The 27,936-nt window shown below is 38.4% G+C and overlaps 2 protein-coding genes across 4 annotated transcripts in view; one reads left to right on the top strand and one right to left on the bottom strand.

The window, feature by feature from the left end:
* LOC121388144 (RING finger and SPRY domain-containing protein 1-like) overlaps positions 1 to 27,936 on the bottom strand; it is a 77,150-nt gene that overhangs the window by 21,377 nt on the left and 27,837 nt on the right. The gene's annotated exons all lie outside the window — the stretch shown is intronic.
* LOC121388145 lies at positions 1,603 to 27,701 on the top strand. 3 transcript variants are annotated; one of them, XM_041519382.1, is made up of 2 exons: positions 1,603 to 1,713; positions 24,742 to 27,701. In XM_041519382.1, the coding sequence occupies exons 1-2, from the start codon at positions 1,659 to 1,661 to the stop codon at positions 26,388 to 26,390; spliced, it is 1,704 nt and encodes a 567-aa protein (XP_041375316.1). In that variant the 5' UTR covers positions 1,603 to 1,658; the 3' UTR covers positions 26,391 to 27,701. The 3 variants fall into 3 exon arrangements, 2 of the variants coding, with proteins under 2 accessions (XP_041375316.1, XP_041375317.1); XR_005959939.1 differs by lacking the exon at positions 1,603 to 1,713 and adding an exon at positions 7,275 to 8,129 and having other exon boundaries at positions 24,742 to 24,875; XM_041519383.1 differs by lacking the exon at positions 1,603 to 1,713 and adding an exon at positions 7,275 to 8,133.

Genomic DNA, 27,936 nt, shown 5'->3' on the forward strand with positions numbered 1-27,936 from the left:
CAGAAATGTTTTATTTAACGAAGCACTCAACACATTGTTTTTACAGTTATATGGCGTCAGACATATGTTTAAGAACCACAAAGATATTGAGAGGAAACCCACTGTCGCCACTTCATGGGCTACTCTTTTCAATTAGAAGCAAGGGATCTTTTATATGCACCATCCCACAGACAGGACAGCACATACCACGGCCTTTGATATGCCAGTCATGGTGCACTGGCTGGAACAAGAAATAGCCCAGTGGGACCACTGATGCGGATCGATCCCGGACTGACCACACATCGAGCGAGCGCTTTATCACTGGGCTACAATATGGCATGGAAGTCTTAAACATTATGTACAAGAAATCCTCAGTTATGAAAGTAACACAAATTGGGCTAATCAACAGATATCTGAAATATAGTCATTTTGAGCCGAATGGTGTAGTATAAAATACCACAGGATTAATCAGAGGCATGTTCTGGAGAGAGGGATCACTTGCTAGACTGTTTTTTACACCTAGCGTTAAAGTTTGTTTTGCTTGACGACACCACTAGAGCACATTTATTAATTAAACATCGGCTATTTGGTAATTCTGGCAAAAAGTCTAAGTGCGGAAACCACTACATTTGTTCATTAGGAGCAAGAGGTGTTTTGTATATGTACTTTCATTTGGCAACTTGACTTGTAGTCATCAGAGGAAACCCGCTACATTTTTCCATTAGCAGCAAGGGATCTTTCCTACAGACAGGATAACACATACCACAGCCTTAACTGACCAATTGTAGTGCACTGGTTGGAATGAGAAAAAAACCCAGTCAGTTCAATGGATCTACCAAGTTGGTTCGATCCTGCGATGCAAGCACCTTTGGCTCAACTGCGCTAGGTTAAACAAAACAAATAAACTTTTATAAAGAAGATATGAAATAGTAATAGTGCGTGTACTAATAGAAGAAGGAAGAAGGAAATGTTTTATTTAACAATGCACTCAACACATTTTATTTACGGTTATATGGCGTCAGACATATGGTTAAGGACCACACAGATATAGAGAGAGGAAACCCACTGTCGCCACTTCATGGGCTATTCTTGTCGATTAGCAGCAAGGGATCTTTCATATGCACCATCCCACAGACAGGATAGCACATACCACGGCCTTTGTTACACCAGTTGTGGTGCACTGGCTGGAAAGGAGAAATAGCCCAATGGGGCCACCGATGGGGATCGATCCTAAACCAACCATGCATCAAGCAAGTGCTTTACCACTGGGCTACGTCCCCCTCCTGTACTAATAGAAACATGTAGCTGCTGAGCAGGTTTCCTCTCTAAGAATATATATCAAAATTACCAATTGTTTGACATCCAATAGCCGATGATTAATAAATCAATGTGCTCTAGTGGTGTCGTTAAAAAAAAAAAAAAAAACGTTTGTAAAGAAGATATAAAATGGTAGTGGTACATTTATGTGGTACCATTTCAAATGATTTTGTTTGTATGTCATTCTTTTACCACAGACCTGCAGTGTCATGGATCTTAATTTAGGTTAATTCTTCATAACAATAGTCAATGAAGTCAGACTCATTAAATATCAAAACCAATATTAACAAGCATGTGTTTGAAAAAACTCAAATATCAGGAACATTTCTTTTAAAGCTTTATATTTCCACGATACGGTGAAAATGTTTCCATCACTGGCCGCCTCTGATTCGGTCATCTCCACTATCGAAGAGGCAGGTAAGTCGGTATACTGATACAACTGTGACTAACTAACTTACGTAATATCGGTTTCTTATGAAGCCTGTAATACGCTTTATTTGTGTGATCACTAACAGTGTGTTGGGGCAGGATGTAGCCCAGTAGTAGAGTGTCCGCTCGATGTGCGGTCGGTCTTGGATCGATTCCTGTTGGTGGGCCCATTGGGCTATTTCTCGTTCCAGCCAGTGCACCATTACTGGTATATCAAAGGCTGTGGTATGTACTACCCTGTCTGTGGGATGGTGCATATAAAAGATCCCTTGTTGCTAATCAAAAAGAGTAGCCCATGAAGTGGCGACAGAAGGTTTCCTCTCTCAATATCTGTGTGGTCCTTAACCACATGTCTGACGCCATATAACCGCAAATAAAATGTGTTTGAGGTTTTTTTTTTTCTAACAGTGTGTGCATTAACTAAGGTTGATGACAGTCACTCTTTGTACCCTTTGTTTGGCTTCGTACACAATAAATATAACATAATATCTTATCATAATTTCACTTGAAATCTGTATTTTGTAAAATGTACAATTTTCTTGAAACAAATTCAGGTGCATTAGTAATGTTTAAACAAAACATGTTCAATAGCAAATTTCCATTGGAATTTGTCCAGCATCTTAACACTAACACGTCATGTACCCAGTTTATGGGTATTGTAAGGATACACAAATTAAGTGACGTCATTGGAATACTGACGTCATTCAAATTCAAAATTAGCTATATTATTACTATGTTTCGCCACATTAAAATAACAAAACTGGTCTACTAACCGTGACCCCTGTCAAAATTCTATAACAAGCAGACAACACTGTTTACAGGTTGGTATATTTTTATTTTTCATAATTCTTGACAAAATATTGAGTTTAAGTTTTAAAAGATGAAAGAAATAAAAAGTACCTGTTGTCAAATGTATCATATAAAAAAATTATCGTTGAATATAATTTATTTATTGTGTCTGAAGCCAAAACAAAGTTGCAAAAAGTGATGTATTTACCATAGTTTGACACCCAATAGCCGATGTATTTACCATAGTTTGACACCCAATAGCCGATGTATTTACCATAGTTTGACACCCAATAATAGCCAATGTATTTACCATAGTTTGACACCCAATAGCCGATATATTTACCATAGTTTGACACCCAATACCCGATGTAGTTACCATAGTTTGACACCCAATACCCGATGTATTTACCATAGTTTGACACCCAGTAGCCGATGTATTTACCATAGTTTGACACCCAGTAGCCGATGTATTTACCATAGTTTGACACCCAGTAGCCGATGTATTTACCATAGTTTGACACCCAGTAGCCGATGTATTTACCATAGTTTGACACCCAGTAGCCGATGTATTTACCATAGTTTGACACCCAGTAGCCGATGTATTTACCATAGTTTGACACCCAGTAGCCGATGTATTTACCATAGTTTGGCACCCAGTAGCCGATGTATTTACCATAGTTTGGCACCCAGTAGCCGATGTATTTACCATAGTTTGACACCCAATAGCCGATGTATTTACCATAGTTTGACACCCAGTAGCCGATGTATTTACAGTAGTTTGACACCCAGTAGCCGATGTATTTACCATAGTCTGACACCCAATACCCGATGTATTTACCATAGTGTGACACCCAATAGCCGATGTATTTACCATAGTTTGACACCCAATAGCCGATGTATTTACCATAGTTTGACACCCAATAGCCAATGTATTTACCATAGTCTGACACCCAATAGCCGATGTATTTACCATAGTTTGACACCCAGTAGCCGATGTATTTACAGTAGTTTGACACCCAGTAGCCGATGTATTTACCATAGTGTGACACCCAATACCCGATGTATTTACCATAGTGTGACACCCAATAGCCGATGTATTTACCATAGTTTGACACCCAGTAGCCGATGTATTTACCATAGTTTGACACCCAATAGCCGATGTATTTACCATAGTTTGACACCCAATAGCCGATGTATTTACCATAGTTTGACTCCCAATAGCCGATGTATTTACCATAGTTTGACACCCAATAGCCGATGTATTTACCATACCACCCAATAGCCAATGTATTTACCATAGTCTGACACCCAATAGCCGATGTATTTACCATAGTTTGACACCCAGTAGCCGATGTATTTACAGTAGTTTGACACCCAATAGCCGATGTATTTACCATAGTGTGACACCCAATAGCCGATGTATTTACCATAGTTTGACACCCAATAGCCAATGTATTTACCATAGTCTGACACCCAATAGCCGATGTATTTTTCGTGCTGAGGTGTTGTTAAACATTCATTTATTCATTCACTGCTGTCCAATACTTGTAGACCATTCCTTATAATTGTAACTGGCAATTTGAGATCTTTTAAATGAACTTATTCACAGACAGGATCAACACAACATGGCTTAGGTAAAGTTTATTTTGTTTAATGACACCACTAGAGCACACTGACTAATTGATCATTGGCTATTGCATGTCAAACATTTGGTAATTCTGACTCGTAGTCATCCAAGTCTTGAGCACACACCTCAGCTGTCCAGGACAGTGGGTTCGTTGTTAGTTGGTTTGTGGTTTGTGGTTAGTGAGAGAGAAGAGGGTGTCGTGGTCTTACGCCTACCCATTGAGTTGTTAAAACCCACTCTAGGTGGGAGCCGGTACCAGACTGCGAACCCTGTACCTACCAGCCTTAATTATGTCTGATGGCTTAACCATGACACCACCGAGGCTGGTAGTATATATTGCAAATTGTTCAGTTATGATGATTTAGCATTAAAAACTTGGTGACTTAGTTTAAAAATGGTAACTATTAGATAGACAATGACCACAAATGACCTTATTATGTTTAGTTGACAACCTGAACGTCCCGATAGTTATAAGAGCCTTAACAAGTGGACTGCACACATCAGTGGTCAAACACACAACACATAATCAGTGGGTGTCTATGGATCATGATTACACACAACTGTAGCTATGACCATGAGCACTGCTGGTTGTCATACAGTTTTTATTCAGCAGTAATCCAGCCATAACGTATCGTAATTCATGCCTCCATATACAGTTATGGAGTTAGGAAACTTGAGAACAGCATAACTGTGGTTTAAAAACTGTTTACATTTGTTAACATTTTTATGAGCTGACAAACCTGTTCAATGGAGCAAGTGGGGATGGGGTGGAAGGATTGGATTTAATGGCAGTCTAATGTATTTAAACCCCAGAGTATGCTATAGAAACACTGACATGCAAAGAAGACAGTTTTCATAAAATGTTTATGGTCAAATTTACAAAGCCTGTTTATATCTTACACACGTGTAACTTCCTATACCTATATTTATGATGCTTAAACACCTGCATTTAACAAAAAAACAGGCTCCGTAAAGTTCAAAATTGGGCAAAGTGGAAATACCGAAATATAGTCTGGCAGCAGAGGAACATAACCCAAAATGTTCAGTTACAGTGGGTTTTTTTTTATTGGTGTTTATTTATAATATTTGGGGTGTATGTACTTATATCAGCATTGGATATCAAACATTTGGTAATTTTGACATATTGTCTTAGAGAGGAAACCCGCTACATTTTTCCGTTAGTAGCAAGAGATCTTTTATATGCAATGTCCCAAAGACAGGATAGCACATATCACAGGCTTTGATATGCAAGTCGTGATGCACTGGCTGGACGAGAAATAGCCTAATGGGCCCACTGACAGGGATCAATCTGAGACCGACTGCACATCAAGCGAGTGCTTTACCACTGGGCTACGTCTCACCCAAGATTCCTTACAAATACAGATGATTTTATTTTTACAAATAAGATGACAGAAATGTAATAATCTAAACAGATGTATTTCCAAACTGCTGACAAAGAGCAGACATTATCCGAAAAAAAGAAAGGAAAAGAAAAGAATATGAAATGGTTATAGTATCAGAACCTACCGGCCTCGGTGGCGTTGTGGTTAGGCCATCGGTCTACAGGCTGGTAGGTAATGGGTTCGGTTCCCAGTTGAGGCATGGGATTTTTAATCCAGATACCGACTTCAAACCCTGAATGAGTGCTCCGCAAGGCTCAGTGGGTAGGTGTAAACCACTTGCACCGACCAGTGATCCATAACTGGTTCAACAAAGGCCATGGTTTGTGCTATCCTGCCTGTGGGAAGCCCAAATAAAAGATCCCTTGCTGCCTGTTGTAAAAGAATAGCCTATGTGGTAACAGCGGGTTTTCTCTAAAACAAAACAGTGTCAAAATGACCATATGTTTGACGTCCAATAGCCGATGATAAGATAAAAAATCAATGTGCTCTAGTGGCGTCGTTAAATAAAACAAACTTTACTTTACTTTATAACAGAACCTGACAAGAATAGAAAAAATTCAACTGGGACATCAGCAGAGGGTCTGTGGTACAAAGCAATTCTCTATCAACTTTTTTTTTCTTTTCCTCTCCGTTCACTGATTTTTAAAATTGAATATCAGCCATAATATTTACTAGTTCATCACAATAAATGAAAGCTTTCCAAACATTCCTGTTGACATCCATGGTAATATGCTGGATGCATGTTTAGTTAACCTCTAGATATTTTAGTATGAAAGATGTATGTGTCGGTGTGTGGGTGTGTATCAAGTAAATTAGGTGTGAAAGAATGTTTAAAAAAAAAAAATGTATTCACCATTCTATAATATTCTGTTTTGTTGATACAACTTCCTGGCTCCTGTTGACCACCTGCTCTCTCTGTTTCCTCCCTGGCTTTTTTATAACAGGGAAAGGTGAATAATAAAAAAAAAATTAATAATAAAAAAAAATAAAAAAATCTCTAAATAGTTATTATTTACAATGGAGATCTGAATAGATAGGAATACAAAACAATTTTCTTGGCTATGACCAAATAATAAAGTGCTACAGTTATAGGTTTATGATAAAAAATAGATATAATTATAGCATTAAGTGTTTGGCATCTTCAGTAGGGTGTCCACTGTCGTATAGTTGTATGACCACTTAAATTACTATTATATTAAGCCTGCACAGTATATTTGTGCATTTACATATTTATATATTTTCTTCATGTAACTTACGAGCTTTTTAGCTCAAAGTCAATAAAGAATAAATGAGTATAATGACCAGGGCCGTAGCTAGGTTTTTTGTTTGGGGGGGGGGGGGGGGGGGGGGGGGCAACTGAGTAGTTAATAGTCTAAAACTCCTTTTCTTTAAGTTTCTATAATGCTATCTGAAATTTTTCGGGATATGTCTAGTAAAAGAAAGAGCTTGGTCAAAGGTTACTCCTAGGTACCCCCTTGCCCCCCTGCTAGCTACGGCCCTGATTATAATGAATTACAAATATTCATCCAAGTACATTAAACAGTGAGTTATGCAGTGCAGTTTCAAGTGTTAACGGCCCATGTGTAACTGGAGAAGACCGAATACATCTTAAGTAGCAGTCACTGGTTGATTGAATATCATTGACTACCGCAGATCCCAAATTACTGTTTGTCCACACATGTTCACACTGGTAACTAACACATTGTACCACTCTGTAGACAGAGCACGGACTAACATTTTGAAATGTGATGCTTTTGTTCAGTAATGAACCTAGTGCAGGGATCTACTGGCTGATAGGCTGGCAATGCCGCGGTCCTGCGCTCTATGGGAGATACACAATGATCTGCAAATGTTTTTGTTAAGATTATCGGAAATCTGTTGAGCAGATAACAAGCTGTGATTGTGAATTGTACACACCATTAAACAGCAGATCTTCATTATCTGAAGAGGATTACAATCGTAACTACTCTATACAGCTAGGATCCAAACAATTTTACTTTGACGTGAGATGTCTAACATTGACCATGTTATCAAGTTGACAATTAGTATTTGGACTTAGTACATTTGAAATAGAAGATTCTTAAGACAATATTTAATAATATACAGATGAAAAAGTATTTTTGTTAAGTTCGTGTGTGGACAAAATGAAAAAAGACTTTCTGTGCTTGACGGGAAGGAAAACGTCTTTGAAATTAAAAAAAAATGGAGTAATTGTACATAAATAAATCTCTTAATTTTTAGATTTGTCAACACAGTGTTTCTTAAAACGTTTCAATTGCAAGGGACTGAATGACTATTTTCTAAACCTGAAGTGGACTACTTTTCAGAATACTGAATACTAGGGACTGCTTAAAATATTAAGTCTTAGTGGATTAAGGTGATGTTAGAGAGGCTTGAAGGTTTGTCATGATGGATCTCCATCAAACACGGAACACGATAAGCTAATAAAAAAACCTCCTGATCGCAGACTGTTACTGTGAGATTCACAAAGAAGAGAGGACCCATTCACCAGTGTTACAGTCATCTACTATAAAATTCAAATGGGCGAACTACAAACTGGCATATTTGCACAAGGGATACATCATGTAGGTGGGTATACAGCTAGGCTAGCTTACATGTACATAAACAGATGTGCCAGTATTTGCTAATATTAACATCACCAGAATCGTCTAAAACTGCTTATAGGTTAGTACTAAACTTAACCGTTTATCAGTTTTATTACTCATGAAATTTTTTGTTTGTTTAACAACACCACTAGAGCCAGCCCTCTATCCATAAGCCAGATGGTGACTACTCTATATTTTTAGGCACCAAATAGAAAAATTAGGAACCATGTTTATATACCGATAGAATGTATGTATGAATGTGTGTATGTATGTGTATCTGTGTGTGTTTGTGTATGCGTGTCTATGTAAGTGTGTGTAAACAGTTTACCCATTGGTACAAAAATTAAAGAACTTTAAAAAGCATGAAGTGTATCAGAGAAACGATTGTGTAATTTATATATGTACTGGGTGACTTTGGTATCTGTAAATGTCTGTTGAGTATTATATCAGACAGTAATTTCTAATAATCTGATTAAAAAAACATTACTGGAGAGTGGCTATTTTCCTATTTACCAAATGCAAAACAGTATTTAAATTCATTGATGCATACCATTATAGATATGTGATAAGCAGAAATACAAGTTTGAAAATTATTTTCCTCTGCTTTTTTTAATTCATGCATTAATTACACATTTTATTTGTAACAAATCCGATTTGAAAAAAAAAAGTACTCCATCGAAAAGGAGATAAAAGGTGCCTCGAAAAGGAGATAAAAGGTGCCTCGAAAAGGAGATAAAAGGTGCCTCATAGTTGCAAGTAAGACATTTGGGAATCTTTGTATATATTCGGGATTTGCCGATAGTTAACTGGTTTTCTACTTTATGCTCTCGATGTCTTTGCATGCTGTATATAAAAGGTAACAGAAATCCCAGTCTATGTTAATCATGTGATCGACTTTTCATTATTATTTTTTTAAGTTGCTGATACGATTGTAATGTTTTGATACAAACTTTTACTTTCCTTTTCAATAAAGTGTTTTATAAGGTGTACCAAGAAATGTTTTATTGTTTTATAACTATTTAGATTATTTTACTCTAGCTATTATATACAGGTACTTGTTAAATTTTACTTCCATCATTTGGTGAAAACATGGTTGCCATCTGTTTTCGTGGTGATCATACTATCGATGATGTAATGATTTTTATCTCTGCGAAACTGACAGCAAATTGGAGTTAAATTATTAACTAATATGCATTTAACAATTAAGGCCAAGTTTAGTAGTATAGAGTGACTATTTCACAGATTGTTTCCCCTAGGATAACTATTGCTAGTCTGTTTGTATCAACTTTGGTTCAGTCGCCAAGGGAGCAACTGTATAAAATGTAATAGTCAGGAAAAAAAAAGAAAAAAAAAGGTTATATATGCGACCAATTCGGTCGCAATGTATAGAGGCCTGACTAGAGCACATTGATTTATTAATCATCATTTTTCCATTAGCAGCAAGGCATCTTTTATGTGCACCATCCCACAGACAGGATAGCACATACCACAGCCTTTGATATACCAGTCGTGGTGCATTAGCTGGAACGAGAAATAGCTCAATGGGTCCACTGATGAGGACTGATCCCAGACCGACCGCACATCAAGCGGGCATTTTACCACTGGGCTACAACCCCGCCCCTTATTATTAATAATGAGACAACAGCCAAACTCTTAACATTTTACATTCTTGTAAGTAAATAGTATTTACTTACAAGAATGTAAAATATTAAGTGTTTATCGTTACTGAAGAGTCAATTGTGACCAAAAATCTCTGAATATCTTGAATTCAGGGCACAAATCACAAACTGACTGAATATTTTGACTGAAAATCTCTGAATATTTTCCATTTGAATTCATGGCACAAATCACAAACTGACTGAATATTTGTTAATACTGGACATTGCTAAAAGTGTGCCAGTGACATGAAGCAAGTGGAATGATGTCCATATTGTTTTCCCGATCAAACAAACCAACTGAATTAATACAGCAGACTGAGAATACACCAATGACCATGGTTACGTCCCTATGCCGGTTCAAGTTAATTAACCCGCTCTTGGTACATACACAGCCTGTTCCTACCAAATAACAGCAACTGAGAATACACCAATGACCATGGTTACGTCCCATGCCGGTTCAAGTTAATTAACCCGCTCTTGGCACATACACAGCCTGTTCCTACCAAATAACAGCAACAGACACTGGGCTGAATTTATAAAGCCTGTTTATGTATTACACGTGTGCACCTACATACATTTACAATGATTAAACACCTGTGTTTAAGAAAAACAGGCATCGTAATTTCGGCCCATTATATGTAATTTTGCCAAAACAGGCTGACGCATGTAAAACAGGCTGGCGCATGTAAAACGGCGTATGTAAAACAGGCTGGCACATGTAAAACAGGCTGGCGCATGTAAAACAGGCTGGCGCATGTAAAACAGACTGGCGCATGTAAAACAGACTGGCGCATGTAAAACAGGCTGGCGCATGTAAAACAGGCTGGCACATGTAAAACAGGCTGGCACATGTAAAACAGGCTAGCACATGTAAAACAGGCTAGCACATGTAAAACAGACTAGCACATGTAAAACAGGCTAGCACATGTAAAACAGGCTAGCACATGTAAAACAGGCTAGCACATGTAAAACAGACTAGCACATGTAAAACAGACTAGCACATGTAAAATAGGCTAGCACATGTAAAACAGACTAGCACTGCCTTGACTGGCAGAATACTTAAAGGGACATACCCTAGTTTCAACCCTGGAAAATTAACACTAAGTTTAGTTAGTCTATAAACCTGTAACACATTTGGATAAAGTTACAATTGAGTGCAACATGAGTCTTGTGACTTTGAATTGATGAAATACTCTCTAAAAATAGACTCCATAACTGTTACTTGTCAAACACACATGCGTTTTAAAAATATGAGAAATGCATGCATTTTGTGATATTAAAAACACCAGGATGACCAAAAACAATTTGAATGTATGGAAATGAATAATCTCAACAATAAAATGTAAGTAAAGTATGATTTCAGTTATCAAAAAAAGGGCTCTAATAGTAAAAAACATGTCTTAGTGTTTAAAAACTAGGGTATGTCCCTTTAACACCATGGACAGGTACAGGTGCCTTCTGATCAACTAAGTCAAATCAACCAATTACATGTAGCTCCATTTTCAATTTTGAGGAACAATTCTAAATCATGCGTCAAAATTACTTTCAAGAAGTTACGCAACATTTTCTATTTGGCTTTAATACTACAGGACATTTGTAAATTCAATAGCACCAAAGTCAAACCGTCGCCCGCAACCGACCCTGGTCAGGCTGCTTTAACTCTCTTCTCTCTTGGACATATATCAGTGTTGGCGACCCCCTCTCCCACCCACTCCAAACCATTTCCTGTCCAGGACAGAGGAGCCGGCGAAAGTCAACACCTGCACCCATGGCTGGCGTGCACTATAACAGCTTGTTCTGAATGTGCACATTAAAACCTATGACCTGACCTGACCTGACCTCACATGCCATCCAATCAGTTTAATAGTTTCAGGCGTCTTATTGTATGTAGTTTGTTTACATTTTTGGTCTGAAAAAGCAATACAAATAAGACAGCTGAAAACAAACTACACACAATAAGACAGCTGAAAACAAACACACATGACCAAACCTTGCTATTCTGACAGTGACTTTTTAAACAGTGTCTACATTATCAAATTGTTGTATCAGTACATGTTGTACTATTCTTTCGTATCTGATAAAATTGGCGACCCCCTCTCCCACCCACTCCAAACCTTTTTCTGTCCTGGACGGAGGAACCGGCAAAAGTCGACACCTGCGCCCATGACTGGCGTGCACTACAACAGCGTGTTCTGAATGTGCACGTTAAAACCTATGACCTGACCTGACCTCACATGCCATCCAATCAGTTTAATAGTTTCAGCTGTCTTATTGTGTGTAAGTTATTTACATTTTTGGCCTGAAAAAGCCTTATTCTGACAGTGACTTTTTAAACAGTGTTTACATTATCAAACTGTTGTATCAGTACATGTTGTACTATTCTTTCGTATCTAATAAGAAAAATAAAAAATTCTGGAATTGCAAATCATAAAAATCAAAAGTAAAAAATTACAAACAACTTTTATTATTTTTTTTATGAAGAACTAGCTATCCTTGATCTTAACCTCCTGCTGAAGGAAATGTTAACACACATTTTTTATGAAGAACTAGCTATCCTTGACCTTAACCTCCTGCTGAAGGAAATGTTAAGACACATTTTTATGAAGAACTACATGTAGCTATCCTTGATCTTAACCTCCTGCTGAAGGAAAGTTAACACACATTTTTATGAAGAACTAGCTATCCTTGATCTTAACCTCCTGCTGAAGGAATGTTAACACACATTTTTATGAAGAACTAGCTATCCTTGATCTTAACCTCCTGCTGAAGGAAATGTTAACACACATTTGTATGAAGAACTAGCTATCCTTGATCTTAACCTGCTGAAGGAAATGTTAACACACATTTTTATGAAGAACTAGCTATCCTTGATCTTAACCTCCTGCTGAAGGAATGTTAACACACATTTTTATGAAGAACTAGCTATCCTTGATCTTAACCTCCTGCTGAAGGAAATGTTAACACACATTTTTATGAAGAACTAGCTATCCTTGATCTTAACCTCCTGCTGAAGGAAATGTTAACACACATTTTTATGAAGAACTAGCTATCCTTGATCTTAACCTCCTGCTGAAGGAAATGTTAACACACATTTGTATGAAGAACTAGCTATCCTTGATCTTAACCTCCTGCTGAGGGAAATGTTAACACACATTTGTATGAAGAACTAGCTATCCTTGATCTTAACCTCCTGCTGAGGGAAATGTTATCACACATTTGTATGAAGAACTAGCTATCCTTGATCTTAACCTCCTGCTGAGGGAAATGTTAACACACATTTGTATGAAGAACTAGCTATCCTTGATCTTAACCTCCTGCTGAGGGAAATGTTATCACACATTTGTATGAAGAACTAGCTATCCTTGATCTTAACCTCCTGCTGAGGGAAATGTTAACACACATTTGTATGAAGAACTAGCTATCCTTGATCTTAACCTCCTGCTGAGGGAAATGTTAACACACATTTGTATGAAGAACTAGCTATCCTTGATCTTAACCTCCTGCTGAGGGAAATGTTATCACACATTTGTATGAAGAACTAGCTATCCTTGATCTTAACCTCCTGCTGAGGGAAATGTTATCACACATTTGTATGAAGAACTAGCTATCCTTGATCTTAACCTCCTGCTGAGGGAAATGTTATCACACATTTGTATGAAGAACTAGCTATCCTTGATCTTAACCTGCTGCTGAAGGAAATGTTATCACACATTTTTATGAAGAACTAGCTATCCTTGATCTTAACCTCCTGCTGAAGGAAATGTTAACACACATTTGTATGAAGAACTAGCTATCCTTGATCTTAACCTCCTGCTGAAGGAAATGTCAACACACATTTTTATGAAGAACTAGCTATCCTTGATCTTAACCTCCTGCTGAGGGAAATGTTATCACACATTTGTATGAAGAACTAGCTATCCTTGATCTTAACCTGCTGAAGGAAATGTTAACACACATTTGTATGAAGAACTAGCTATCCTTGATCTTAACCTGCTGAAGGAAATGTTAACACACATTTTTATGAAGAACTAGCTATCCTTGATCTTAACCTCCTGCTGAAGGAAATGTTAACACACATTTGTATGAAGAACTAGCTATCCTTGATCTTAACCTCCTGCTGAGGGAAATGTTAACACACATTTGTATGAAGAACTAGCTATCCTTGATCTTAACCTCCTGCTGAGGGAAATGTTATCACACATTTGTATGAAGAACTAGCTATCCTTGATCTTAACCTCCTGCTGAGGGAAATGTTAACACACATTTGTATGAAGAACTAGCTATCCTTGATCTTAACCTCCTGCTGAGGGAAATGTTATCACACATTTGTATGAAGAACTAGCTATCCTTGATCTTAACCTCCTGCTGAAGGAAATGTTATCACACATTTGTATGAAGAACTAGCTATCCTTGATCTTAACCTCCTGCTGAGGGAAATGTTAACACACATTTGTATGAAGAACTAGCTATCCTTGATCTTAACCTCCTGCTGAGGGAAATGTCAACACACATTTTTATGAAGAACTAGCTATCCTTGATCTTAACCTCCTGCTGAGGGAAATGTTATCACACATTTGTATGAAGAACTAGCTATCCTTGATCTTAACCTCCTGCTGAGGGAAATGTTATCACACATTTGTATGAAGAACTAGCTATCCTTGATCTTAACCTCCTGCTGAAGGAAATGTTATCACACATTTGTATGAAGAACTAGCTATCCTTGATCTTAACCTGCTGCTGAAGGAAATGTTATCACACATTTTTATGAAGAACTAGCTATCCTTGATCTTAACCTCCTGCTGAAGGAAATGTTAACACACATTTGTATGAAGAACTAGCTATCCTTGATCTTAACCTCCTGCTGAGGGAAATGTCAACACACATTTTTATGAAGAACTAGCTATCCTTGATCTTAACCTCCTGCTGAGGGAAATGTTATCACACATTTGTATGAAGAACTATCCTTGATCTTAACCTCCTGCTGAGGGAAATGTTATCACACATTTTTATGAAGAACTAGCTATCCTTGATCTTAACCTCCTGCTGAGGGAAATGTTATCACACATTTGTATGAAGAACTAGCTATCCTTGATCTTAACCTCCTGCTGAGGGAAATGTTATCACACATTTGTATGAAGAACTAGCTATCCTTGATCTTAACCTCCTGCTGAGGGAAATGTTATCACACATTTGTATGAAGAACTAGCTATCCTTGATCTTAACCTCCTGCTGAAGGAAATGTTAACACACATTTGTATGAAGAACTAGCTATCCTTGATCTTAACTTGCTGAAGGAAATGTTATCACACATTTTTATGAAGAACTAGCTATCCTTGATCTTAACCTGCTGAAGGAAATGTTAACACACATTTGTAAACCCAATGGCAGTGCTAGCTCTGGCACTTGCCAACTTCACCAATTGCCAATTTTGAAAGCAGTTGGAGAATTTTATTTTAGTTTGGCAAAATAAGTTCATGTAATAATTGACATTTTTTAGAAAATAATTGACAATTTCTGCAATTTTGGAAGTTTATTAGACAATTTGGCGAATTGTTTTGCTCACCCAGAGTTAGCCCTACAATGGGATATGAGGTAGAGTGTCCACTCTCCTAAGTCTGTTGTGATCAAGTATCTAACACACCACTCCTACCGACAAGTGGGTTACAGAGGATTATCTACCGTTAGCCATCAGAGTAAAGCCCATTACATGTAAACAAAAATCTACCGGCTTCAGTGGTGTCGTGGTTAAGTCATTGGACATTAGGCTTGTAGGCACACACACACACACACACACACACACACACACACACACACACACACACACACCCCACGCCAAACTATACCCAGGGTTAAAGTGGGCTAGCCTGTTTTATACACCTAACTCTAACCCTAGCCCTCATTTTTTATTACTAACCTGTATACAAAATAAATAAATAAATAAATAATAATAATAAAGGCTTTAAAAGAAAAGCAACTATTGCTTTCATAAAAGAGAGGTATAGTCTGGGCTAGCCTGTTTTATACCCCAGGGTATATTCTGGGCTAGTCCAGTTAATACCCTGGGTATAGTTTGGCGGGGGGTTATATTTTGGGCTATTACACCGGCTCAACCCAGAGCGAGTTTTAACGACTCAGTGGGTAGGTTTAAGACCACTATACACCCTCTTCTCTCTCACTGACCACTAACCCACTGTCCTGGACAGACAGCCCAGACAGCTGAGGTACGCGTGTGCCCAGGACAAGGTGCTTGAACCGTAATTGGATATAAGCATGAAAATCAGTTGAAATTAAATGAAAAGGAAACTAGTGTGCTGGCCGCCATGCATGCAGCTTGAGTCTTCCATGGACTGCAGGCTTTCACATCTGATGCATCACGAGCAGAGCGATGTGCTACATCACTAGCTTCAATACATCACCTCAGCGTTGTAGTGGTAAAGCCACTGCACTTACAGGGACAGGACGTACATGTAGCTCAGTGGTAAAGCGCTCACTTGATGCGCGGTCGGTCTGGGATCGTCGATCCCCGTCGGTAGGCCCATTGGGCTATTTCTCGTTCCAGCCAGTACACCACGACTGGTATATCAAAGGTCGTGGTATGTGCTATCCTGTCTATGGGATGGTTTGCATATAAAAGATCCCTTGCTGCTAATCGAAAAGAATAGCCCATGAAGTGGTGACAGCAGGTTTCCTCCTTCAATAGCTGTGTGGTCCTTAACCATATGCCCGACGCCATATAACCGTAAATAAAATGTGTTGAGTGTGTCGTTAAATAAAACATTTCCTTCCTTCCTTCCATTGGACTTAAATGTATTAGGCTAGCAGGTACTGGGTTCACATTCTAGTGTTGGCTCCCACCCAAGATGAGTTACAATGGGTATGCGTAAGCTCAGTTTGTATTGTTGAACCACACCACTAGAGCACATTGATTTATTAATCATCGACTATTGGATATCAAACACTTGGTAATTTGACATATAGTCTTAGAGAGAAAACCCGCTACATTTTTGTCATTAGCAATAAGGCATCTTTTATATGTACCATCCCACAGACAGGATAGCACATACCTTAAGGCCTTTGATAAACCAGTTACGGTGCACTGGCTGGAATGAAAAATAGCCCAATGGGTACACCGACGGAGATCGATCCCAAACCGACCGCGAGACAAACAAGCGCTTTACGATTGGGCTATGTCCACCCCCTCCCCAGTAGTGGTTAAGCCATTGGCGCTTTACGATTGGGCTATGTCCACCCCCTCCCCAGTAGTGGTTAAGCCATTGGCGCTTTACGATTGGGCTATGTCCACCCCCTCCCCAGTAGTGGTTAAGCCTCCCCAGTAGTGGTTAAGCCATTGGCGCTTTACGATTGGGCTATGTCCACCCCCTCCCCAGTAGTGGTTAAGCCATTGGCGCTTTACGATTGGGCTATGTCCACCCCCTCCCCAGTAGTGGTTAAGCCATTGGCGCTTTACGATTGGGCTATGTCCACCCCCTCCCCAGTAGTGGTTAAGCCATTGGACTTACATGTATTAGGCTAGCAGGTACTGGGTTCACATCCCGGTGTTGGCACCCACCCAAGATGAGTTACAATGGGTATGTGAAAGGTCACTACTGACATCTCTCTGATAACCACTAATAACTAACCCACTGTCTTGAATAAACAGCTCAATTAGCTGACGTGTTTGCCCAGGACAGCATGCTTGAAGATTAATTGGATGATTAATAGCATGAACATCAAGTTTGAATGAATTAATAAATCTGATGTGTCAAGGTCACTTATGCCTCAAGAATAATTAATTTTAACACATCTAAAATTAATGTTTAGAAATTTAATTTAATCTTCCTTATGAACACCATCAATAAAGAGGCCATATTCTGTACAGGCAAACCTGTTCAAATGGGCACCTCTATTAACCTATCTCACTCTTCTCCCAAACTACAATCCTGCCTGTGGGAAGCGCAAATAAAAGATCCCTTACTGCTAATCGGAAGAGTAGCCCATGTAGTGGCGACAGCGGGTTTCCTCTCAAAATCTGTGTGGTCCTTAACCATATGTCCGACGCCATATAACCGTAAATAAAAATGTGTTGAGTGAGTCGTTAAATAAAACATTTCTTTCTTTCTCCCAAACTACAAGTTGTATAAAGCAGCCTCTATTAAGCCATCTCATTCTTCTTCCAAACTACAAGTTGTATAAAGCAGCCTCTATTAAGCCATCTCATTCTTCTTCCAAACTACAAGTTGTATAAAGCAGCCTCTATTAAGCCATCTCACTCTTCTCTCCCAAACTACAAGTTGTATAAAGCAGCCTCTATTAAGCCATCTCACTCTTCTCCCAAACTACAAATGGTATAAAGCAGCGTTTATTAAGCCATCTCACGTTTCTCCAAAACTACAAGTTGTATAAACAGCCTCTATTAAGCCATCTCACTTTTCTCCCAAACTACAAGTTGTATAAATCAGCCTCTATTAAGCCATCTCACTCTTCTCCCAAACTACAAGTTGTATAAAGCAACCTCTATTAAGCCATCTCACTCTTCTCTCCCAAACTATAAATGGTATAAAGCAGCCTCTATTAAGTCATCTCACTCTTCTCCCAAACTACAAATTGTATAAAGCAGCTTCTATTAAGCCAGCTCACTCTTCTCCCAAACTACAAGTTGTATAAAGCAGCCTCTATTAAGCCATCTCACTCTTTTCCCAAACTACAAGTTGTATAAAGCAACCTCTATTAAGCCATCTCACTCTTCTCCCAAACTACAAGTTGTATAAAGGAGCCTCTATTAAGCCATCTCACTCTTCTCCCAAACTACAAGTTGTATAAAGCAGCTTCTATTAAGCCATCTCACTCTTCTCCCAAATTACAAGTTATATAAAGGAGCCTATATTAAGCCATCTCACTCGTCTCTCCCAAACTACAAATTGTATAAAGCAGCCTATATTAAGCCATCTCACTCTTCTCTCCCAAACTACAAATTGTATAAAGCAGCCTATATTAAGCCATCTCACTCTTCTCTCCCAAACTACAAATTGTATAAAGCAGCCTATATTAAGCCATCTCACTCTTCTCTCCCAAACTACAAATTGTATAAAGCAACCATGTGGGAATATTTTGTATATGTTTGCCAGTTAGTTGCTGTGTTATTTGTAGGCCACATAATTTGTTATACTCTTACAGCATGAGACTATTTCACCGCTAGGTTACAGCTAAAAACACTTTGAAATAATCCGCGGTAATGGTCTCAGTCCGCACACATTTGTGAGAAATAAATCTGGTTATCTTAATGAGTTTAACGTAAGCTGCTAATGTCGTAGTATTAAATACGGCACCACAAACGTGGGGTCACCGCATTGACCTGTCCAGTCAACTTTCTCTTTCCTTAGTAATGGCTGGCAGGCTGCACATGCTTAACAAATGACCAAACTGTAGTTCCGAAATGAAAAGCATGAACAAAATAATGAAAGAAACAAGCATTGGAATAAAAACAACGGCAGAAATTGTAGCGTCAGTCCTAGAAGTGATGGTAATACCAGTCAACATAAAAAGGATCTATGCATGTACAGGAAGAAAAATAAATACCATCATGGAACAAAGTTAAATATGTGACAACATCCCAAACTGTGACAAGTTTGTTTTAAATGGAAACTTCAGTTAATAATTGAAGATCACATCTTTGTGTTGAAAAACATTACAACCAAAGATTATTCTCATATTATTCTTGAGTTGGCCGACTTCAGATATGGATAAAAAATGCTCAAAACTTGATGATGAAACTTAAGAACAGAATCTACCAACTAGACTGGAAACTAAACACATGTTGGAAATAGTTTTCAGCAATTAAAAAAAAATGGAATTAGCATACAATTTTGTGATGTGAATTCAATGTTTACAGAGAAATGTGTTTTGGAATGCACAAGTACACTAAAATCTAGCAGTGTGGAATAATTCTGACAGCAATGGTACAGTGTTCATGACAATGATTAAACTTGGGTGTATTCCATAACTACGTCTAAAATGGTAGACCTAATTGAAGACCCAAATAGAATGGGTGGAATTAAACATGATGGTGTGTATAATTAATGAACATCTCACAAAATTAAATCCAACTTTTTATTTCTAGTGATGATAAATCGTTATTTTAATCACATGTACCACCCCATCCCTTATCAGAGTCCAGCTTTTTTTTCCATTTCATTACAACTGTATGTAACAAATGTAGTGAACATCTAATTATAATTTCAAATTTTCACTTAGTTATAAACCAACAAGGGCGATGTAGCCCAGTGGTAAAGCACTCGCTTGATGTGCGGTCGGTTTGGGATCGATCCCCATCGGTGGGCCCATTTGACTATTTCTCATTCCAGCCAGTGCACCACGACTGGTATACCAAAGGCTGTGGTATGTGCTATCCTGTCTGTGGGATGGTGCATATAAAAGATCCCTTGCTACTGATGGAAAAATGTAGCTGGTTTTCTCTATAAGACTATTTGTAAAAATTACCAAATGTTCGACATCCAATAGCCGATGATTAATAAATCAATGTGGTCTAGTGGTGTCGAAACGAACTTTAATAGAATGTTTCAAATTCTTGCCAAATGTGATTAATCACTTGAAATGTACACACACACATACACACACACACGCGCGCATGCACGCGCACACACACACATACATGCATGTGTGAGTGTTTAATTCAAATGCTAATATAAAGTACACCAGACACCTTTGTAAGATGTTAAAGATTAGTCCCAAGATTGATCAATCTTAAGCATTACCACAGAACATTAGAAGTTAACTAGCAGTTTGAGAATCCATGCATATGTAGTTGCTACGGTTAGTATCCCAAACTCAAGACCTGCTAGGTTAACATGCATTCTTAGAGTACTGCTAAAGCAATACACGTTTCCTGCCTAGCCCAAATGTTTTCTGTATCTCCTAAGTTTAAGGGCCAAACTCTGTGAAACTTGGTTAAATGAAAGTTTAATATAAATGTTACATGTAACTATACATAATAAAGCTATACACAAAATTTTAACTTGGTATCTTGAGGCATTGCATAAAAAAGTCTGGAAAACAGATTTTTTATACAAAAATGGTAAATCGCCATGAAAGTCAAACTTATCTGTAACAGTACATAATAAAGATATACACAAAATTTCAGATCAGTATATTGAGGCATTGTGAAACACAGTCTGGAAAACAGATTTCCATAGCTCAAGGGCTATAATTGTTAAACATGGTAAATTGCCATGAAAGTCAAACTTATCTGTAACAGTACATAATAAAGATATACACAAAATTTCAGATCAGTATCTTGAGGCATTGTGAAACACAGTCTGGAAAACTACATGTATAAGGGGGGGGGGGGGGGGGGGGGGGGGGGACAGACAGACAGACAGACATCCAGCCAGTCAAACAGAAGAACAGAGATAAAACCTATTTTATGTACCACAATACATCACTTGGCCCACTGCATGTGACTGTGAAATACTAAAAAATATGTCACAACCTTGAGTAACTTCATCAAACAAAATCATGATATTCCCACAAAGTCTACTAACATCATTCACATTACTAATTACTCAGTCATTTCAACTTATGTTTGTGCTTATAATCCAATTAAGTTTCAAGCACACTGTCCTGGACACACACACCTCATCTATCTGGACTGTCTGTCCAGGACAGAGGGTTAGTTGTTAGTAGTTAGTGGTTAGCTAATCATTGAGATTACTAAAGGTCCATTGTCCAGTGCTAATCACAATAATTAAGTACATAACAGCATGAAGACCATTCCATTAAGATGGCTTTATTTGTATGGACTGTATAGGTGGTAGAACCAGAAGGATTTACTACATACTTACACTCCTGTGGAGGCATGTGTTAACACGCTGCAACTGTACAATATTCACCTTGTACCTGACAGTGTGTGGTTCACACATTATGGGAAAGGTAGTGCATGCTGAACTAGAGACAGAGTTTCACTATTTCACACAACAGAAACATGATGATCCGCAAGGTATTTCTTAAATATAGAATACTAAACGAGCTTGCCTGTCATACCATATTTATGAAATGAGTGAACAGTAGGCCAACACTGTTCACGAGTTTCAGAAAAATGGTATGACAGGCAAGCTAGTTTAGTATTTGATTTATTATAAACCAACTGCAAATAAGCCGCAAAATGCAGAAGTAAGCAGATGTCGAGACCTAATACACATTATTTTTCTACGAATTGGGTCAGCAAGTGATCTACATCACACTCACGTCATATTACACTAGTTAGATATTGAATGATTGTTATGACATGAGCAATATCTTACACTGGTGTGTAATAAAATGATTTATCCTATAACTTATCCATATAATCCATGACATAAATCAGAGTTTCTGCCAGAGGGTAAAACGGGTATGGCACCATACCCAAATTTTGTTCTCTAAACTTAACCCATTTTCTTTTTTCTTTAATCCCCACATACTCCCAGTTGACTGTGATTGCATTCAATTCCATAGCGCCATACCCAAAAATTTCTTTCTAGCAGAAACACTGTAAATCCATTTGATATTTACCATTATTTACCAATTACCATTAATAATGTTTTGCTGTCAATGGGTCATTTGTTTACAAGCCAAGACCTGTATACCAGAGTGTAACATTTTCATGAGATTTAGTTAAAATGTGTGATGTCAAACTACATTAACTTAAATTTTATGCTAATCGTGATGACGTCATATTCGATAGAGATGACTATAGAACTGTGATTTACTCAATATTGAATTAAGTTGTGTTTGGGTTTTTTTTTAGAAGTGTTATAAGATAAAAAGAATTCACTACTTATGTTTTTTAATATGTGAAATATTAACCTCATCAAGTTCACTGGTATTTGTCTTGGCAGAGCCTCAACAAATACTGATTAACAACTAATACCAATTAACATAGACTCAGTTGATATTCTTCACATTAAAAAGCCACTTATAAAGATGCTGACAGTATAGTCAGACAGTGTAAACTATTTCCTGGTGTTACAGCTTTTTACCATTAACTTACACATTACTTACAATGTTTTGCTTAAATCATCAATTAATTCTGGTAACCCCAACATGTTTCTCATCACTGTGGTGTTTGTAGTACGTCAAAATTAAATTTATGCAAAACAAAAAAAAGGTACAATCCTCAGATACTAGAATCTGTAGCCTTAACCCATTCACATCTACATGTATAGTCCGTCACATCCTCTTACAAAAATGTATTTTGTAAATAATTTCAGTTTGGTTTCACAGAAGAAAAGTAAACGTATTATAGAAATAAGAAAAAACCCCAAATTTTTGTGTGCAATTTATAAAACAATTGGCTCAGAAATAAATTACTTGTATTAAATTCTATAGTATGAAAAAAGGTGTTCCCTGTCGGACGGACTATGGGTTTCTTCATTATCCAGTGAAAACCCTCTGGACACCTATAGGACAAACTAAAATGTATAGTGTTAAGGGGTGTCCAGTTTAGAGAAGTTCTGTTCTTTAGAGATATTTAAAAAGGGACAGTTGAAAATGTCTAATTGTAAGGGGTGTCCAGTTTAGAGAAGTTCTGTTCTTTAGAGATATTTAAAAAGGGACAGTTGAAAATGTCTAATTGTAAGGGGTGTCCAGTTTAGAGAAGTTCTGTTCTGTAGAGATATTTAAAAAGGGACAGTGAAAAATTTCTAGTTTTGAGTATACTGTCTCAGACTCTATTAGAGTTTTATAACCACCAGGCCTGCATGGACCCCATTCCATGAAAGAATTGTAGCTAAAGTTAATTGTAGTGATTTAAGGTGAGTTTTACAACTGGCACTGTAAACTTTAGTTGTAAGTGCCCCTTTAATGATTAAAATCTTCTTTGCAAAGAAGTGCGAATTAGTTAAATAATAAATTGGTTACATACTTTTCAGAAAATGTTGGATGTATTCATTGGTATCGGACATCCATGAAGCAACTTTGTCAGTTTATTTGCTAAGCGATAATTGCCAAATGTATAAGACATCAGAGTTATCTCCCGTATTTTTGTGTTATGGTCGTATGGCCTAGAATGTTTTTCATCGAATGCCGAGTTTCATAATAGATATTGGGTATATATTGGATATTTTTAAACAAAAAGTTAGTATCCTTCTTAGAACATGATCAAATCATCATCTAACTACGTTAGTGGTTTACAACTGCCTCATACCAATTATACATTTTCACCGTAATTTACGACAGTAAGCTATACCACATTATGGAATGGGCTGGCGACTGTTGAACAAAATTAATTTCATTTCAACTTATTTTGTTGTGCTTATATCCAATTAAAGTTCAAGCACGCTGTCCTGGGCACACACACCTCAGCTATCTGGGCTGTTTGTACAGTACAGGGGGGTTAGTTGTTAATTGTTACTGGTTAGTGAGAGAGAAGAGAGTGTAGTGGTCTTACACCTACCTATTGAGTAGTTAAAATTAGCTCTGGGTGGGAGCCTGTACCGGGCTGCGAACCCTGTACCGGGCTGCAAACCCTGTACCTACCAGCCTTATGTCCGATGGCTTAATCATTACACCACCGAAGCCGGTAGAACAAAATGAGGTATTTATACAGCGATAGTAAGCTACACTGTGTCGTGCAATGGGCTGGCAACTGTAGAATAAAATTAAGGTCGCGATGCATGGTAGGTATTTACGATGGTAGGTATTTACGATGGTAGGTATTTACGTATTTTAGTAGTGCTAAGATCGCTTTGTGGAATGCATGGGGCCCAGGGCCCCATTCCACGAACCGATCTTAGCGCTAAGATCACCTTAAGTGCATACCTACCTTATACACTTAAGATCATCTTAGTGCTAAGATCGCTTCATGGAATGCTTGGGGCCAAGTCCAAAGTGATGTTCAGTGTTTTGGAGTGTTTATGGCTAATTTCTACTGTATTTTCCAGGCAACTACTTCATCATGGACTCGGAGCCGCTCGTCAACAAACCTTACGAGCAGCTGCAGATGGAGTCTGCGAGTCGGCTCGAGAAGAAGAAATCCACTTCCCTCAGCGAGAAGTGCACGAGCGTCAAGAACAACGTGTGCGAGAAACAGTTCCTGATGACCAGCGGTCAGCTTGACCGTGACATCTCCTCACACCTGCGCCACCTCTACCAGCACACCAGCAAGCTCCGCCACGAAGTCAAGGTGCTCGAACTCAACAAACGCAAGCACGAGGTTGAGTTCAAGAAGAGACTGGAACCCGACCGCGACTTCAGTTACGACGAAACTCAGCTGTCGAAAACCGAGAAAAGGCTCGGAGTGAATATTGAATCGTTTTATTTAAACAAAAAACTGCGGTATCCCGTCCGCGAGAAGGTGTCCAGTGATTTGATTATTACTCCAATGGTGGCCAGGGCACGGCATTCGTTACAGGAGCATAAAAAGCAGAAGAAAGTTGAGAGAGAAAAAGAAAGAATGCTAACAGCCAAATCAGTGACGTCCAGTCAGGGCTTTGATTCCGATGTGAGCCGGGTGCCTCGTCGAGGACGGATTGCCTCCAAGTCGGCTCCTTTAACCACAAAGAATTGTCCCATCTCTCGCGACAGGAACAAAAGCAATTCACGATTCCCCGACATTCAGGGCAGCAGTCTAGATGGGGGAGGCGCACACAGTGGCCATCACGGTCCACCAAACAAAGTGAAATTTGCCTTTGGAAACCCGATGAAAATCTTAACACATCCTGACAGTCAGCCTGATTTTGTGCGGTCGCACATTTTTCATGGAGTGCGACAGTATTCCTCATACACCCTGGACAGCTCTGATGACGACAGTGATACTGGACTACCAGAACGCATTGACTTACGTGCAATTTTGTTTGGCAAGTCCGAAGACAATCAGCCCGACCGTGATACCCTGTCGGTTAAATCTCATCCCGCTAGTACAGCACCACAGGCTCAAATCCCTATCATACGGCGGGCAGGGAGTAATATCCCTCAGCAACAAACACAAGAGAAACTTCGCAAAGAGGCCAGACACATACAGGACAAAGTTGTGACATTCCTCCACCGTCTCGAGACCGATCCTCTCATCAGAGGCAAAACCAGAGAGGAATTCTCCGATGATGAAGACCTGGTCGAAGACCCACACAGCACCATTGGTTACATACTACCGAAATCAAAACCGAAACCACAGCACAAGGCCGAAGTAGCTGAAAAACCCAAAGAGGAAGAAACGGAACCTGAAAACGACGAAAGTGAAGAAGTTGAGCGAGAGAAGAAGAAGATAAATCCAAAGGAGGCGTGGAAGCTGATCCGTGGTCACACACAAGACAGCAGTCTGCGAGGAGCGCACACCCCCGCCGACCTCGTGCTGCAGCAACTCACCGGCATCCTGCTGGTGGGCGGCAAGAAGGGCCACATCCCGCTCCACTCGGCTAGTCGAGCTCTGCGCCACACGGCCACCTTCAAGATGCGCAAAGTCGTCGAACAACTCATAGAAGGCAGAACCCGCTTCCAACAACATGAAGTGAACGAGCTGAAGAAGCAAATGGAGGGTGAAGAGAACACCCAGGCGGCAAGCGAAGGTTCGGAAGTGATAGAAACAGTTGCCTAGAAACCAAAATATTTAATTGTTCGGAAGTGATAGAAACAGTTGCCTAGAAACCAACATATTTAATTGTTCGGAAGTGTTAGAAACAGTTGCCAGGAAACCCAAATATTAAATTGTTCGGAAATGGTAGAAACAGTTGCCTAGAAACCAAAATATTAAACTGTTCGGAAGTGTAGAAACAGTTGCCTAGAAATCAAAATATTAAACTCTTCGGAAGTGATCAAATTAGTTGTCTGGAAATCAAAATATTAAACTGTTCTGAAGTGATAGAAACAGCTGTCTGGAAATCGAAATATTAAACTGTTCGGAAGTGATAGAAACGGTTGCCTAGAAATCAAAATAATAAACTGTTCTGAAGTGATCAGAAACAGTTGCCTAGAAATCAAAATATTAAACTCTTCGGAAGTGATCAAAAACAGTTGCCTGGAAATCAAAATATTAAACTGTTCGGAAATGACTGAAACAGTTGCCTGGGAATCAAAATATTAAACTCTTCAGAAGTGATCAAAAACAGTTGCCTGGAAATCAAAATATTAAACTGTAAAAGGTTTGAAGACTTCTTGAGCCTGTAGGATTGTTTCCATCAACTATATTATACAAACAGTATTTATGTAACTCTCTTGTGCCAAGTTTAACTGTCAGTAGTAACTAGTATCTGGTAGTTTTAAACGGCTGCAGATATGAAATGCATGAACTATTTATGAACTTCTGTGTGATGTTTTATTATCATAAAGGAATTTTAAATGGCAGTGAGTATGCTTGAGTTCCACCAGGAACTATATAATTTTTATTATATTATTTATTACATAATGATAAAGTTTGTGCCTCTGCAGATACATATGACAGCTAAGCTGAAAATTTGTCTTAAATTATCTTCTCTGAATACATCCCGGTTGCGAGGCTGTTGAATAGTTCGTATCACCTGACTCAACAATATAAGTGGTTTGTAATTTGTATTTCCTAATTTATGTGAAAGTTATGCTTTAATTACTGGTATTGTACACTCACAGACTAGCACCACACACACACACATACACACACACACACACACACACACACACATATACACACACAAACACACACACACACATACACACACAAACAGAGACACAACAAATATGCATAATTATGTATTTCTGGCTTAGCTAATTCACATGTAATTCGCAGTTAACTATGACACAGCATACATTAAAACCAATTTCCAACAAGGTGGTGTGTGTTAAAATTCTGTATTAATAACATGACACAGAGATTCCTGTAAGGATGTGTGTGATAAATTTTTGTATAACATGAGAAATAAATAACAAACCCAGATTCCTTCGACTTAGACTTAGATATGTTTTTAACGTGCCCATATACCTCTATGGTTTTGGGCACGCCTATCCCGAGTCCGGCCTCCGATAAGATCGGTGGTCTGACTCGGGGCAGGACCCAGATTCCAATAAGGATGTGTGTAAAAAATATATTTATTACATACCCATTAAATCTTACTATATAAATACAGCTCTGAATACAAGAATTGAATACAACTTTCCGTATTCAACTCAAC

This window comes from Gigantopelta aegis, chromosome 14 (genome assembly GCF_016097555.1).
Source record: "Gigantopelta aegis isolate Gae_Host chromosome 14, Gae_host_genome, whole genome shotgun sequence".
Taxonomy (NCBI): domain Eukaryota; kingdom Metazoa; phylum Mollusca; class Gastropoda; order Neomphalida; family Peltospiridae; genus Gigantopelta; species Gigantopelta aegis.

Excerpts from the sequence above, each read along its gene's own strand:
- LOC121388145 (XM_041519382.1), top strand. The coding sequence starts at position 1,659 with ATGTTTCCATCACTGGCCGCCTCTGATTCGGTCATCTCCACTATCGAA. Across the intron at positions 1,714-24,741 it reads CTCCACTATCGAAGAGGCAG|GCAACTACTTCATCATGGAC; the intron begins GTAAGTCGGTAT and ends TGTATTTTCCAG.